Source organism: Poeciliopsis prolifica, unplaced genomic scaffold (assembly GCF_027474105.1).
Source record: "Poeciliopsis prolifica strain line A6 unplaced genomic scaffold, Auburn_PproV2 SCAFFOLD067, whole genome shotgun sequence".
Classification (NCBI taxonomy): Eukaryota; Metazoa; Chordata; class Actinopteri; order Cyprinodontiformes; family Poeciliidae; genus Poeciliopsis; species Poeciliopsis prolifica.
Window position 1 is genome coordinate 1601478 of NW_026562442.1, and position 16912 is coordinate 1618389.

General features: G+C 37.4%; 1 protein-coding gene across 3 annotated transcripts in view; it reads left to right on the top strand.

Annotated features, from left to right (window-relative positions):
• Window positions 1-584: 584 nt before the first annotated feature.
• Window positions 585-16912, top strand: part of magi2a (membrane associated guanylate kinase, WW and PDZ domain containing 2a) — a 191598-nt gene continuing 175270 nt past the window's right edge. For all 3 annotated transcript variants that reach the window (XM_055020357.1, XM_055020358.1, XM_055020359.1), the window contains exon 1: window positions 585-1056. In XM_055020357.1, coding sequence (XP_054876332.1) covers window positions 756-1056 — 301 coding nt within the window. In that variant the 5' untranslated portion in view covers window positions 585-755. The remainder of the gene's footprint in view (window positions 1057-16912) is intronic.

A 16912-nucleotide genomic window follows, 5' to 3' on the forward strand; every position in this document is an offset into this window, starting at 1 on the left:
AAAAATCAAGAAAAATGATTGATATGTTGCTGAATGGAGGAGCTATTTGATCTTCCTCAGCCTAAATTCCCACTTTCACTATTTTTTTGTTTTTTTTTCTATGGAAAGCTGGATTTGGGAAAACCCTCTCCTCCCTCCTCTTCCTCACCAAGCCTTCACATCCGGGTTAGTGGCATTGGTTTGAGCTTCATGCTGCGTTCAAGAGTCAAACTGTAAACTTGTACTTTTGAAGTTTTAAAGTTGTAATCGTGTCTTTTTGAGCTTTTAATTATATAAAAAGTATCTAATATGTTAGAATATACCCTGAAGTTGTCGTGTTTTATAAAATACCGTGATAACAAACGCATTAATATTCCAGGTTTGTGGAAATTCACGGACTATTGATGCATGGTTTCACAGTAGTTTCATTTTAAGTGTGAAATAAATAATTTTCCAGCAATAATTTTTCCTCAAATGTTGTAAAATCGTCGTAGTTTCTCTTCTGGACTGGCTTAATTCCCAGACATGTCGTTAGTTTGATGATGGCCGTATCTCCGAGCTTTCAGGCTCGCAGTGAACGCATCACAAGTTGAGCAGCTCAGTTATCCAAAACGCAGACTGATGATCCAGCTGCTGAACGCTGACATGGATACAACTGCGCCTTTCCACTGAAACGGGACGCATTCCAGCGTCAACTGTGACACCGTGGGGACGCAAACGGCGACGGGGAAAAAACTTTTCCTTTCCTCCAACGACTGGACCCATGTAAACTCGCCATGTCCAAGACTCTGAGGAAGAGGAAGAACCACTGGACCAACAAAGTCCACGAGAGTATCCTTTGCAGGAATGAGGAGGGGGAGCTGGGGCTGGAGCTGAAGGGCGGCGCGGAGCGCGGACAGTTCCCGGTCATCGGCGAGCTTCTCCCGGGCAGAGCCGCGTGCCACAGCGGGAAACTCGTCCAGGAGGACCTGCTGCTGGAAGTCAACGACACCCCGGTGGCTGGACTCACCACCAGGGATGTCCACGCTGTGGTCAAACACAGCAAAGACCCCGTGCGCCTCAAGTGTGTCAAACAAGGTAAGGCTTTTAATGACTATTTTCCGGCTTTCGCTGCAACTTTGGGGTGACAGCGCTTCTATTGTTCCCCACAACCTGTGAACTCCTGCAGACTTTGTTCTTTTTGCATCGTTTCCCACGCGCAGCTCGCTGCTTTTCAATGTTTGTTGTCGTGTTTTCTTTTTTTTTTTGAGGTGGTTTTTCTTTAAGGGGGTGTGTTACAACTGTAGCAAGCAGAAACCCCAGATCACTGACGCGCACATAAATCAGAGAAGAATGTAAATAAAAAATAACCAGCGTCACACACTAGAAGACGTGTTTATAGTAATAAGACGATCAGAATACAACCAGGATTGTTTTGCTTTATTTTGTACTTAAAGGTGTAAAATTGGCATCTTTGTTTTTATTTATAAGTTTGTGTTTCTGTACATTTTGTGGCATTGTTTTGTAAATTTTACCATTGCAAATATTCCATGTTTTTTCCTTCAAAATGTCATATTTTATTGTATACATGCATAAAATATATACTATTATAGTGATCACATTATAAATGAGGAACAGAAGTAATTATTCCTTTGTCATTCTGGCGCCCCCTTTAGGGTGTCGCCCATATGCGTCGCATATATTGCAATTTTTGTGTCACTGATATTGACTTAAAAAGATGATTGCAGTATTAGAAATTGGTCAGGAACGCACACATATTAGTTTATTATTAATGTTGGTTTTTTTCACATTGTACACATAAATTTACATAAACATTTTTTCATAAAATCAGAGCAAACATTAGAGTTACTAAGTTTGGTCAAACTCTCCAGTTTTAGTTTCATCCAATCATAAAAAGCTACAAACTGTAATCAAACCTTTTCTGGGTTTTGTGCAGTTATGGCTTCTTCCTCTCTGAATGGCATTTCAATTCATGTCTTCCAAGTCAATGACATCATTATTTAAAGGTACAGTAATGTTAGTGTGTGGAAACTTCAGGTTTTAAAGAACGTTTCTTGCAGAAAAATGTCTAGTCTGATTTAATGTCAGTGAAGAAAAACAGGGTTATTTCTCTCTTTTAAAAAACTAAAACAAATTATTATTATTATTATTATTGTTTATTTTTGCCTGCAATAATTAGAATTTTAGATTTAAATTTGCGTTATTCTTCTCTCAGCAGGAATAACACAAATCCAGTTTGTGGTGCACCGGCTGCGATAAATTGGAGGAAATCTATTTGTCTCTTTTCCAACATGCTGCAGAAAATAAAAAGCGCGATAAAGTCACAGAAATCTCCATGAGTTCAACACAGATTAGTTTGTGTTTGTTGTTGTCTGGGAAGGGGGGGGGGAATACTCGGCGAGTTTTCTGGTTGTCCAGACTCTGTTGCTAAAAAAAAAAAGAAAAGTGTAGGTTGAGTAAATTTTGCTGGGCTGGCATTATCTGGTGTCCTGTCACAGACGCTTCCCCATCCTTTGATCTCAGCTGCTGATCAGACTTGCTTTGTGCGCCGGTGCCAGGAGGATCTCTGGGATCTCATTTTGAGGTGAAAAATCTTTCAAAGCGCAATAAGAGGCTTTGGATCAAAGTGTCAGGTTGTGTGTGTGTGTTTGCATGTGCTTAGCATCACAACAGAGATTTATTCAAAAAGCATCCAAAGCTTATATGAAATTGATGGGTTTTTTGTCCATGAAATGGTTACATGTTCCTGGAGAAGTGAGTGATCGTCTCCTCCATCTCTGCTCTTGTTTGCTCGTTAGGCTGTTTATCGACTTCAATTTTCTAAAAGGAGAAAAATCAACAATCATAAAGCTGCTTGCAGATGTGGATGTTTTTTCTCATCCAAGCTGAGATTCAATGATTTATTTAATCTATCTTAAGGTTTCTCTGACGCTCAGCTGCATTACTCTGTAATTGCAGCTTAAATGCTTATTTGATTTGGCTTTTCTTACGCATTAGCCCGATTAACTACATAACAAAACATTAAACTAATCAAGTTTCTGTCACATTTCAAATAAAAGTAGGTTTTAATGACCTGTTGATGGTTTAATAAAATTTTACATGAGTAAAACATAATCTATTTTATTTGAAATGATAAATTAAAGTAGTGTTCGTACTGTTGCAAAACATTTCTAATGCAAAAACATAACAGGAAAGTGTAATAGTGTTAGGCCCTCACACATGTTTCGCCCATCTAGCGTAGCGCAATTTGAAGCGTTTGATGCATGAAGCGCGTCCGACAAATAGTCAACAAATGGACAACAATGGCAAGAGCAATTTTGGGCCTCCACATAGACTTTGCATGTAAATCAGACACTTTGTAGAGTGAAATGTCAAGCGTCTGACTTCAAAGTGCTCACTGGTTCTTGAAGTGCAGAACACGTTGGCCGTGAACGCACCACGATGTGCAGCAACACATGATGTCGCGCTTTTCATCCATCCAACTTTGTCTTCAGTCGTCTGCGCGTCGGTTCGTCCTGCAAAGTCAGCGAGGCGCTGCTGAGTCAGCGGAGCGTCCTGCTGCGCGTCGGGGCGAAGGAGCAGCAGGACGCAGACGACCGACTTTGCTTCTGACGAATGAGTGCGGGATAATGTTCTGCTTCTTCTTTTAATTCTGCATGACTTGGTATAAGTGGGATTTTTTTTGTCACTATTTGCTGTGAATAAAGCTAAGGAAGCCTGGAAGTTGCTGGACATCACTGCAATAAGTCGACATCGACTAGAAGTCGACTTTAAAAATATAAAGTTGTGCAATTCCTATAACACATTTGTTTCTTTTGCCATTTTTTCCCCTTTTTGAAGCATTTAAGGAGTTTGGAACCAAAACTAAAAACGCCAATATCTGCATTATTTAATAATAATTGACACGACCATAGAAATATTCCTGCACTCCAATTTGCTTAAAAATCAACATTTAAATTATGAATAGAGACTCAGGAATTGGTTTTCTTGCCACTTTTGAACCTCCTGTCAAGGAACTAATCACTGACCAGCTTCCAAACGTGGTTGATTTCCAAAGTATCTGCGTGGCCTTTCTGAATAATACATCAAGCTCTGCTTCCAGTGGTTTGCTGCTTTAACACCATATTAAAAGCTGCTGCTTTCTTTCTCTCTGAATATCTTGCCCAGAGTGCCGACTTTAATTTGTCTTCCCCGCAATTAAAAATGCAAGTCGTATTCCTGCTCTGAAGCATAAATATAAGCGGAGTGTTTTTAAATTCTTGGTCATTATTAGCTTACATTGTTTGCATGAGGTTGGGTTGTTTGTTGCTCTTTGGAGTGATCATTAGATTAGTTTGCAATTAAGACACAATTAGGATCTCTGCAAAGACAATAAATAACATTTAGAGCTAAGCATCGAGAATACCGTCATGGATGTTGCGGATTTGATGTCATTAAAGAATAATGATGCACATTTTCTCAGTGTTTCGCCTTGAGTTTGTAGCAATGGCACAGAGAAACTGTCACATCCAGTCGGCCCAACTTGATTGGAAGAAATCATCCAACACATTACTTTTAAGAGGAAACTAATAAGCTGAAGGAAAACCTGAAGGCATCATTAAATTAAATAAATCTGATGAGCTAATGCAGTTTAGAGGTAAACTCCATTCACTTGAGTAAATCGATTAATCATGATTATTAGCAAGTTTTCTAAACTTGCTAATAAATAAAAATATACACTTTTTAAAATTGTGTGTGGATATATAGAAGCATATGAAGAAATAAAGATAATATTAAAATAATAATAAAAATATAAATAAAAAATAATAAAACTAAATTTGATACAAATAAATGGACAAAAACTTCTGACCAGAATTGCAGATTTTTTTTATTTTTAATATTTTAGATGTTTGCAGTACATTTCATTAGCTGCTGGTATCTTTTTGTTTTTTTTAATCAAACAAGCTCCAATTAATCAAAATTTCCAAAAAAAAGTATTCATAATTGGCATAAATTGAAAATTAAACCTCATTTGCATTAATATTTGTAGCACCACCAATATATAAACCAATAATGTCCCTGCATATGTTGCACTAACCAATCAAAACAGCAGCAAACAAGGCCACAGGTGGTTGTATTTTTTAAGCATAACAAATCTCTCTTCACTCAGTCTTATCCTGCAGAAAAGCATCTAGTCAAATATAAAGATAACTTAGTTTTATTCTTGGTCTCCTTCTTTGACGTCTGCAGAGTTTATATTGCGGCTCCAGTCGGGCGTTAGGCTCTACTTCCTGCTGCTGCTCTCCGCTGTGCGGCTGAAACCCGCGCTCTGATCGAGGCGTCGCGCTAAGTGCTGCTCGGGTGCAGCAGGTAAGAGAAACGTTTCCAGGTTGGCCCAAGGCAATCGCTGTGCTTGCTGGGTGCCCACTCAGAGTTTGGCTGCAGCCGGCAGAAAGTCATTACAGCAGGCTGAGCGGCGGGAGCCGGCTACAGCAGCACCTCTTGAGTTTTAAAAGGCTGGTTCCAGCTACCTGCGGGACGCTGGTGACAGCTTTCCTGCTTGGTTTGTAAGTGGAGCACTTAGGTTGTCAGTGAAATGTCTTAGGAGAGAAATATTGCCATGAAAGCAGATTACAGGCGGCGATGTTGAGCAATTGTTTTGTGGGACTTCTGCTACGCAAATGTGAAACAATGGATTTTTAAAATATAATAGAAGCAATTCCAGACATAAACTTGTTTCATTAAGATTTTTCAACCATTGTCAAGTTCTGTGCAGCTTCCCTGTTCCTTTTGAATGCCACCCCACAGCGTGATCCTGCCACCACCGTGTTTTATCATTATGTGTTTAGTGCAATGGTGTTCAACTCATTTTCATTTTGGCTGATGCTTATATTCCCAGGATCTTAAAGTTTTTCAAGTTGTTATTGAAAAACACAGGAGATAATGAACATCTTCCAAGGTAGCTCTGTGACAGTAATCAATAAATCAATTTAATTGCATGATAAATTAATTAAAACATTTGGATGTTTTGGCATAATAATGCAAGAACACATTTTCAAAGATTGATCAATTTTGAATCCTAACGAAGGTTAATTACTGGAACTACAAGACATTTTAAATACTGAAAATAAATTAAATAAATTATAAAGTTTAAGCAAAATTGTCCTTCAAAAAAAGGTTGAGTTGAAACAAAAGAACCAGACTGAAGTCTTTCATCATCCAGTTTTTATTAGAAAGACAGAAAAGCTATAAATCATGCCAATGGAAATGATTGAGCTCTTTTTAATTTATCATGTGATTAATTGATTTATTGATTACCATGACAGGCCTATTTATAACTGTCTGTCAGAAACTCGACTATCTTGTTTCACAGCTAAACCTTCACTCACCAGTTCATCAATAATCTTTTTCCATGAACACAACAGACATGAAGAAGCTTTAGTTTCCTCATGAAATGTCAGATCTCCAGCTGATTTTGAGTCATTGTGTGTTTGTCAGCTTGAAAAAACGACAATGCTGTTTGTTTTTGAATTTTTTTCCTTTTTTAAACAAAATAATCTCTGCAGAAGCAGCTCAGTTTAAGATGAAGCTGTTCTGGACGCTGCGCCGTGACGCCGTGCGAGCTACGCAGGGAGAGCGAGCGTTTTACGACGGCGCTAAGTTAATGACGTGTGTCCAAGTAACGCCTTGATGGATGAGGGTGATGATGGGTTTGGACCGGTCATTTGAAACATGGGACGGGGCGATCCCTGACAACTTGTGTGCAGTTTGACACACATGCTGCTGTCGGCAGCGCAGTAATGATTCCTGCAGTCAGACTCATCTGTCATCTTGTCAGAGTCTCGGGGTGTAAAGTTGCACCAGCGATTGCAGCACAGATAGTGTGACACACACACACACACACACACACACACACACACACACACACACACACACACACACACACACACACACACACACACACACACAGCCATTTAGAAAGATGCTGTGCTCCGGAGTGTGTGTGTTTGCATCCCTGGAGCTTTCGTTCCACTTACCACATCCTGTCCAATCATGCTTGACAGAGGCTCGGTGGTTGTCTCTCAGGACACTTATGACCAGACAGTAGCCACCAGCTTCCACACACGTTGCAGTTTTTCTCTTCTTGCCGATATCAGCCAGCTGTTTCGGTGTTAAGTAGACTGAGCAGCCAAAAGAAGTGGACTTTATATCTGTGTGTTGCAGACGGTACCAACTTACAATGCAGAGTGGGTCATACAGACGATATATGGTAGAAACGATAGAGATCTGTAGTTTACCGGTGAACTGGGCTAATGCTTGTGGATGACGTAACCGGCTGGCATCAAGTAGAACAAGCGGAAGGCAGCGGGCTGAAATCTCAAGGGAAGAGCTTGTGGAAAAACGGAAATCATCAGGACCTGGTTCTGGTTTAACCTACGAAGTTTTAGCGTGACGCTCTGAAGGAGCGCAGCAGATGTCGAGGTCAGACAGTGAGGAAGCCAGGGGTAAAAGCACACAGGATCGGTGCCACCCCAGCCAGAACGTGCAGGAGAAAAGGCTCGCTGAGTCCAATGAACCACTTTTCTTACTCCTCCTGCCGTCTTAGTGTGACGCTCACATTAGCGCGGCAGATGTCACGGTCGGACAGCAAGGAAGTGTCTTGGGACGGAGTGACGGTCTTTCCAAATCCACAAAATAAAACCTTGTAAAACCGCACGCAGTGAAAAAAAATATATATATTTTTTGTACATTTTATACAAATCATATTGCAACATATCATTACTGCCGTCCATCACAATATATATTATGACATGAATTTTATGCCATATTCCATAAAATGTTTGACTATTGTCATAAAGTCTCATTTGGTTAATAACACTTTTAATGCAAAGTTAAGACTTTTAATGGACTTTATAAGCAAGTTTTAATGCAACTTAGATTTGAAAGCATCATTATTTACCAAGCAATGAAAAGTTTACTCTTTTAATTCAACTTTTAATGCAGCTTTGCATTAAAAATATCATTGTTTACCAAATAGCAGTTCATGATAACAGTCATAAACGTTCATGAAGAGGGAGTAATGTTAGTCTTATGCACAAATAAAATGTTTTATTCAGAACTGTTTACACATATTATTTACAATCAAATCCTCACTAAATGTTCCTTTTCAAATCTGTCAACTTCTCCAGTTATTCCCTCAAGCATTTGCTTAAAAAACATATTTCAGGCTAAACGTTCTACAGAGCAGACTTGTTGCTTGATATGAGGTAAGTGATTATTGTAGCATTTTTGCAGAGTCTGAATTTTAATGAACAGCAGAAAAGCTCATACAGTATCTTGTTAGCGGATGTTTTGACAGTTAAGCTGTCAAAGCAAACGCCGGGTGCTATTTTCAGCGTTAGACAGTGACTGATTCTTTTACATCAAGCTCTATGTGCAGGTAATGTTGCTTTGAGTATCTGTGTGTGTGACATTTGTTTAACAAGAACACTTGTTTGCCAAGCAGCTTTTTCTTTTTCTTTTTCCCAGATCTCAGTGATGTCTCTTTACTTCAGAAATGTGTTGGCAACACATCACTGCTGTCGAGTTGTTTTTCTTCTTCTCTGTCAAATCCAAATTCAGAAAGTGGAACAGCGCAAAGTGAGCAACATGCAGCCAGTCAGCCCACAGTTCAACTTAAATGACCTCCAGCTGCTTGTGGCATGAATATAAATGAGAAATAAATGGAATATTTTCCAGGGAAGATATTGGTGAAGGTGAAATTGGTTGAAGGGAAAATGAACTCTGTGCCCCCAAGCAGTTGTTGCTGATTCACCAAAAAGGCAAAGATCGATGTGCTGCGGCTGGCGCTTCAGGTTGGTCCGACGTTCTCTGCTCATCTTTCTATCAAACAGACTGTTTATGTTCAATTTGGTTCATTGACCTTTAAGTTTGGGAGTGGAGATTAGATTTTCTTTTTGTTTGTTTTAACAGAAGAGGATGTATTCCCCCCAAAAAATAAGGAATTGACTTTAATCAAAAAATTCTGACTTTTCTCTGAGAATTCTGGGGGTTTTTTAGAATTCAGTTGTTTTGTTTTTTGAGAATTCTGTTTTGTTTTCTTAGAATTCTGACTTTTTTGAGAACTTTGATTTTGATTTGAGAATTCTGCATTTTTTAAGAATTCTGATTTTTTTTCTGAGAATTCCGTTTTAAAAAAAATATTTTGAGAATTCTCTTTTTTCTGAGAATTCTGATTTTTTTATTTTTCTTCTGAGAATTCTGACATTTTTCTGAGAATTATTTTCTTCTGAGACTTCAGATATTTTTCTCTGAATCGACTTTAACCTTCTGAGATCGCTTGATCGATTATTAAATTCCAATAATTAATCACAATTGATCCAATTAATTGTTTCAGCCCTATAGAAGATGTTTCTTTGTAGTACGTCTTAAACACAGCTAATTGTATTTATATGATACTCACTTTATGTTAATTTACGTGTACTCATTAGAGAAGTGATTGCACAAAATAAAGCAGACATTAAATTATTCCCCCAACACAATCATTAACACATACAATGCCATACAGGCAATAAAGCCCCTTAAACTCCTTCAAATTGAAATTATTGACTGTTGGTCAGCAGCTCACACTACGGCAATTAGAGGAGCAGTGGATTACATGCAACACACACACAGAAGAAATGATGATGTAAACCTGATGTATTGATCCCGGTGGAGTGTGTTCACTGTGCAGGATGGAACCGGCGGAGCAGGAGTTTCAGACAACTTAAAGTCTCTGCAATCAGATCGTAAACTGGACTTCGATTTTCCGCCCGCCCGTATAGATCCTACAGGGAGCTGCAAGGCGAATCATTAGCATGCGCATTCAATAACTGTCTCCTTATAACAATCCATGCGATAACATCGCCATGCATTGAGCACATCTGTCTCACTCTGTCTGGCTGTAAAGATTTGTGATCCTAACAGTATTTCAGCCGTGAGCGAGGTCACCTCCAGATGCTCCAAATCAAATCACATAATCACTGCTGGGACGTTTTCACGTCTTGTTGTTTTCCAACTGCTTCTCTTGCTTTTCTAAGCTCTTTCTCCCCCCCAACTCATTTCATCCCAACTGGAACTGACCCACGTCTTAAACTTGTGAAGTAAAACAACTTAAACAAGCTAATACAATAAATTAGTCTGCGATTATTTTAATAATCGATTAATTGCACCTAATCAGATTAATTGGTTAGTTTATTGTGCTTGATTTATGAGCTCCAAAATTCAAACATTTACAAGAAAAAAAACAAAATATTTTTCAGATCAATCAAAGACATTTTCTAGATAAAACTGAGCTCCAAAAGTAAAAACTGTACTAACTCTTTATGTAGTTTCTATAAAAACGTTGAGCTTGTAAAGTCAAATATGTTCGGTTTTTGTAAATGTTCTTTAAATTTATTTATTTTTTTCATTTTTGGGGCCCAGAAATGTTTACGTTTTTCTAAAATTTCTGAGATTAATCTTAAAATTTCTCTCTTTTTTGCCAATTTACACCCTTTTGAGCTCAAAAATGTTCTTAATTTTTTCTAGAAAATTTCTGAGGGTTGTCTTTTTTTGGGTGAAATTTTACTCATTTTTATGTAATTTGTGCTGCAAATCGTGCTTGCAGGGGTGACCAAACCTTTGGTTTAGTTACAAATGAGAAAGGGAAACTTATTTGACTTCAAAGTGCCAAAAATGTGCTTCTTTCATAACTTGGATATGTATATTTTGTAAGTTGTTTTCCAAGTAATAATCAGGAAATTGTAGAGAGTGAAACTACCTGGTAAAGTTTCTTGCAGACACATACTGCTTGTGTTGTAGCCTGAAGGCAGCAGCGCTGTTTGTGAACCACAGGGAGGTCTGAAGGGAATAAGGCAGCCGTCTGGCTTCTCATCCTCTTCATCTCCGCAGTCTGCATGGAGTTGCAGGTATTCCCCAGAAGGTATGCAGTAATTAAGAATGAGGTCAGGGGAGTGTGTGGACGCTCTCCGTTTTCCTCCAAAGCAGCAAACTGTAAGGAGTTGGAAGCAAAGCGTTCCCAGATCCCCCCAACAATTAAGAAAAACGGCCTTCAATCCTCTCTTTCCTGCTGACCGATTGGTCTGCATCATGACTTTTCTTTCTTTCTTTGAGCCGGTTCTCTCTCTCCACCATTCGTTGTGTTTTCATTGTAGAGAGGAAGACGTTCGCAGAAAGAGATTCAGAAAATGAGGGAAAAATGCAAAGTCGGTCATTGTCCTTCTGGTAAACGTACTCATTTAGTGTTGAAGAGGTTTGTTCAATATGCACTTAGAACTGCAGAAAACGGACATTATGGGAACTAATCATGTCCTACCACCGGGGTGTCCAAAGTGTGCCTGATTTATTTAGTTTTTAGTTTTATTGTCTTCCATCTGCAGGTCAAGAAGGATAAAAAAAACCTTTTTGTTTTTAAGGTAAAAATATTTCAGACATTCTCTAACAATGGAAAATATTAAGTAAAAATTAAAGTTTTTTTTTCAAAACAAGCTTTTATAATGAGTAGAACCATGTTTATCCTGGGTCTTTTTATTTATTAAACATTTTGAAAGAGAGGGACTCAAATAGTTTTTAAAACTCAGTAAATTTATTAAATCATAAAAAAATTGAGTTTGCTTTTTGAATTTTTCCCTTTCCGACAAGCAAAATAAATCAGTCTACTTTATTTGCTTAATTTCAGTTTGTTTTTTTTAACTCGATTATTTTTGACCAATGTGACAAAACGTTTGGATTTACAACAGAACTTATAATTACTTGTTAAAACCATTGTAGATGGAAAAAGGAGAAAATTTACACCAGAAAATCTCATAAATTTTGAGACAAATCGCAGAAATTTCTGAACTCAAAATTTTGCATGTTGGCAAGAAAAAGCTGAGAAATTTGAAGATTAGTCTCAGAAATTTTCTAGAAAAATTTTTGAAATTTTCTGTGGTTCAAACGTTGAACACTTTTTATTTTAATGTATTTGAAAATCTCCAAACTTTTGATAGAAAATACATGAAGTTAATCTAAAAAAATTTGAAGTGGTTTTTTTTTTAAATTGTGGAGCTCAGAAATCTTCAAGATTTTCTTAGAAAAATGTTTTTAAATTAACCTCAAAACTTCTGAGCTTTTTATGTTTCAGAATTCTCAAATGTTTTTTAGTTTTCTGACAGAAATCTACTTATCCCAATATGCCATTGTAATAAATCCCTTAAAATGCTATTTTACCGTATTTATTTAATCCATTACATATTTTCTCATGTCTTGCTGTTATTTATTTTCTGTTTTAGACTGCCCAGTTGATCTGATCAGCTAATGCTAAAGCTAATTCCTCCACTAGCTGCTTCTTCAATCTGACTGACCGTTTTGTTAACACCCCTCAGTTCTTGGGGCAGATTGTATGAGTTCAGCTCTGCCCAGTTCAGTCTTTTGGCCATTATGATGAGAAATGAGTCCCTATTATTCAGACATGAAAGCACCGATTGTTATTCTAATCAGGCGTGGTAAATGAGCGCTGCATTGCTAAGCTTCCTTTCTATCTCTCCACCAGTTTTTTTCCACCTAATCTCCCTGCTGCTTCCCGATCCGTTCTCATTTCCTTCCTTGCTTCACTTCCTGTGCCAGTCTATATTTTCTGCAGCACCCATGCAGATGTCTTTTATTTTTTGTTTGTACTATTCATGCCAGATGGTATAGAGAGATGACCCAATGATGTCATAACATTGATGCTAGAAAGGGTTTTAGAGTGCATCAAGTTTACTTCAATGGAAAATGGAGACAAAACTGACTGAAAATGGAAGTTTAACAGGTTTTTTATAGTTGTATTATCTTGATTATGCATTCATAATGTCAAAATAGTTGTGAGAATCAATTTAGGAGTTTACTCTGTGAATCAGTGCAGCCGTTTGATTTAAAGTCTTTTTGCTTTCAGTGGAGAAACACTCAGTTCAAATGCATCTGTTGTGGCAGATGGATGCTAAGGCTAAGGCTAATGCTACTAAATACTAAGGAACTGGATTAAAAAAAACATCTGACATTTAAGGAAGTTATAAAAGAAATAATGTGATTTAATTTTCTACAATGAGGGGAAAACGGACCAACTTTTTGTGCATCTTATGTTAACTTCTGGTCCTAACTAGAGATAAAATTTGGTTCATCTCTACTCTTAAACATGACAACACCACTATTTCACTTTAAAGCTGCACTAAAACCAGAGACATGTGCTGTTCCCAGATGGAAAATCTTTTTGTAACTAAGCAACAACTACTGGTGCTCTTTGGCACTTGAGAGAATAAAAGAAAAATGACAATTTTATGATGGTGGAAGGTTGGCGGTTTATGGCGATTCAGAGGGAAGGAGGACAGATGCACTGCATATCTGTAGAAATGTAAACGGTGCGATACGTTTTTACATAACTTCATATTAATGCAGTGTGACGTCATGTGCGCAAGATCCTGTCCTATCTCTCAGCTGGAGCGCTAAAAGCTGCTCGCTAATGATGACTAGCATTCCGTTTTAGCTGCTAAATTATCAATATGACACACAAAATCATAAATGTACGCTTGATATGCAGAAGAAAAAGGGACTTAGTGCTTTGCCACTGAATTTTTACACTAAGACAACTAGATTTCAATAGTTTTAATTAAGAAAAAAAATAGTGAGGGAGAGGGCAGTAGTTCACTTATGCTAGCTTGACTATGACAACCTTAATATGTTGATGTGCTCTGGAAATCTGTGCCTTTCGGTTCAGTTAAAAAAATTTCAAAGAAAGGTGACCAAAGCACCAGCTCTGACAGATCATCAGTAGAGCAGGTGTTTAAATTAGCCGCTATGTTAGCTTAGCTAATAGCCGCAGTAGCTAATCTACCGCAGCTATCACTAAACGTCAAGCCTAGAACCATAAAACTGTGACGGATTGAATGTTCTGTTCTTTGCTTGGAAAATGTTTGAGTGTTTTTTTTTTTGAATGATCAATTCTGATACATAATATGGTGTTGGTGTCAGTTGCTTTGACAACCAGTCTGCGTGTAGCATAGCAGAGCGAAAAGGAAAGAGTTTTTGAGTTGGTTTTTAATGGGGTTTTTTCTGCGTAATTTTTCCCTTCACTGTGGCGTGATGCCCTAATATCTAAATCTCCAGCTTTCGTGTAGTTAACTGAATCGTTCTACAGCAGCAGTGCAGCTATGGATGGCATGTAAAAGAATATTTTTTACCAGATATTAAAATTTACAGATGTGCACCATAAATTTCAACAGGCTGATATGCTGCCTTAATTTTTCTGACATGAATTTACACATGAATTTAATGTCTTGCAAGCACTTTATTCTCTGCAGAGTGAATGATAAAAAGTGTGAAAGTAATATTAGAACTTGAAGGCTGATCCTCCTGCTACAACCATGTTTTCTTATCAGCATACTAACGCTGTAAGCTAATCTCTGCATAAACAAACTCCACACACACTCCTCCTCTCTCTTACTGCTTTATGCAGCGGATACGGTTTGTTTTTGTGTGTGTAAAGTTGCAGTAGTTGCAGATTGACTGTACAGCCGTGGCCCTGTGTGCTAATGAGGTCAAACAGATACCCAGAGCTCCCTAAATGGCTCCGTCCAAGGAGGCATTCCAGGCCGGCCGCTGTGCTGCCTGCAGGCGTTTCTGTTTGTTGGAGGAGGTTTAGCAAATTATCATAACGGTTTTGCACCAGGCTTATTCAGAGTCTTATGTTCTGACACAAGAAATACTTCAGTTCGAATTGACCTTCAACCTTTAAAGCTGCAGTACATAACTTTTGTATGTACTGCTTTATTTTTTTGCACAAAAGTTAGAAATGTTCCTATGTCCTGATAGTATATTTTGGAATTCATAATTTGTGAAAAATCAAGTTCCTTTCAGGACTGTCAATCATGCTTGTGTAGGCGCTACTCACAATTTACTCCAAAGCTTTGCACCGCCTGATCACTGGAAAAAAAAAAATCAGACTTATATTTCTCAGAATTGTGATAATAATGTTCCAAAATCAAAAATTTGAAGTATGAGATTAAATTTTATTAAACCGGTCACTGCTGTTTTTGATATGTTTGATTCTTTAGCCATAGTCCTTATTTTTATATCATACATGCAAGTGTTTAATGGACAAAATCTGAGATGGAATTAAAGATTTTGGAATTAGTGCTGAAAAAAGTAATTGGATTAATCCCTATTAATCAATTAATCAAACGATCTTCTAATTGAGTCATTTAATATTTGCTAACTACAATATGTAGACTATGAAAAGCCATTTGCTAAAAAACAAACAATATATTTAGAGCAGTGAGTAAGCCAAAACTACCAAAAACATACATTTTGGATTTAAGATAGAATTTGTTTTTTTCAAATACACTAAAGACGCATCATATTATCATCTTACAAACAATAAAATATTTTATTTCTCATTTAAAAAGTTTTTGTTTATTCATATTTTAACATATTTCTATTGTATGAAAAAGCTTTCGTGGCTAAAATCTGTGAAATTTCTGACATTTAATCGATTAATCGCCAGAAAAATTTACAGAATAACCGATTACTAAAATAATCCCTAGTTGCAGCCAAAGTTGGGGTTTTACATGTCAAAGCTACACAAAATGACTTTTGGAATATTCTGGTTTATACAGGACCACTAAACCCTAATCAATAATTGATTAATCATTAAAAGCCATGATTAATTGTGAATGATCGATTATGTATTAGGGTTAAGTGTGTAATCCTGTCGGAGTCCCCTTTAGCCGGAGTCGGAAGGAGCAACAGTGGCTGGAATGCGAAGAATGCAACTGAAACCAAAACAATAGAAAGTCGGAGCTTATGACAGATGTGCGACCTCGTCTGAAACGGTCCACAGAACCACTGGTGCTGCACAGTTTCGCATATTTTCAAAGAGCCGATCCGGCAAGAGTTTGCATCCAAGCAGTAAAGAGCCGGCAGCAACAATGTCTGGAGGTTAAAAGGTAAACATCTGTTCTTACAAACGAGGGAGATTTTCCTCTGCATACTTAAGGCTTTATGAAGGAAGTGTCGGCACAAGGATGTGTTTCTTTTGCTCTAATTTTTGCTTTATATTTAGTAATTAAAATAAAAATTATCCTTAGATATCACAGTGTCATCTGTTAGAGGATTTAAGGGCATGGAAACGTTCTTTATTTTTAATTCAGTCAGTTTCTAAGCTAGCACACAATGCTTATCTCAGCAGACTTTTCTGTGATGGTGGCAGGAATTACAATGGATGCTGATGAAGGATCAGGCAGCCATGTGGGATTAAGCTTGGGGCTTTTTTTGTATGACTGATGACTTCTCTTCTGGCCCAGATGGCCTCACCGGGGTAACAAAATGGCAAAAAGTTCAGAGATGTAAAAACGATCCATTCTGTTGCTCTTCCTCCTAAATGAGCAAATTAGTCTGACAACATGCAACTAGAGGCTGTAAAACCATTAAAGACTGAGATAAACAACATTGATTTACTATTCTGGGAAGACGTTTGTTTGCTCTTATCAGCATGAATGGTATCTTATTTTTTTACTTTTACTGATTTATTTGAATTAGTGCTGAAACGATTAATCGTGATTAATTCATTATTGCGATTAACTGATTTAGATGTTTAAAGAATAACATTTTTAAAAAAGTACATAAGCGAACAATGCAGAAAGTATTTTGCATTTAAGATATAAAAAATAAACGTACTTGTTTATTTGTTTTATCCAGGACACATTTAGTTGCACTTTCAGCTTCACCTCGTCAAATTCAGTAAAAAAAAAAAAATAAAAAAAAAAGCACATTTGCTATCAAATTATTAATCATTTAATCAAATTGCAATTATAGAAATAAGTTTGTCTGGTCTTATCACCAGCATGAATGTATTTTTGTGGGTTTTACTGATTTATTAAACTAGTGCTGAAATGATTAATCG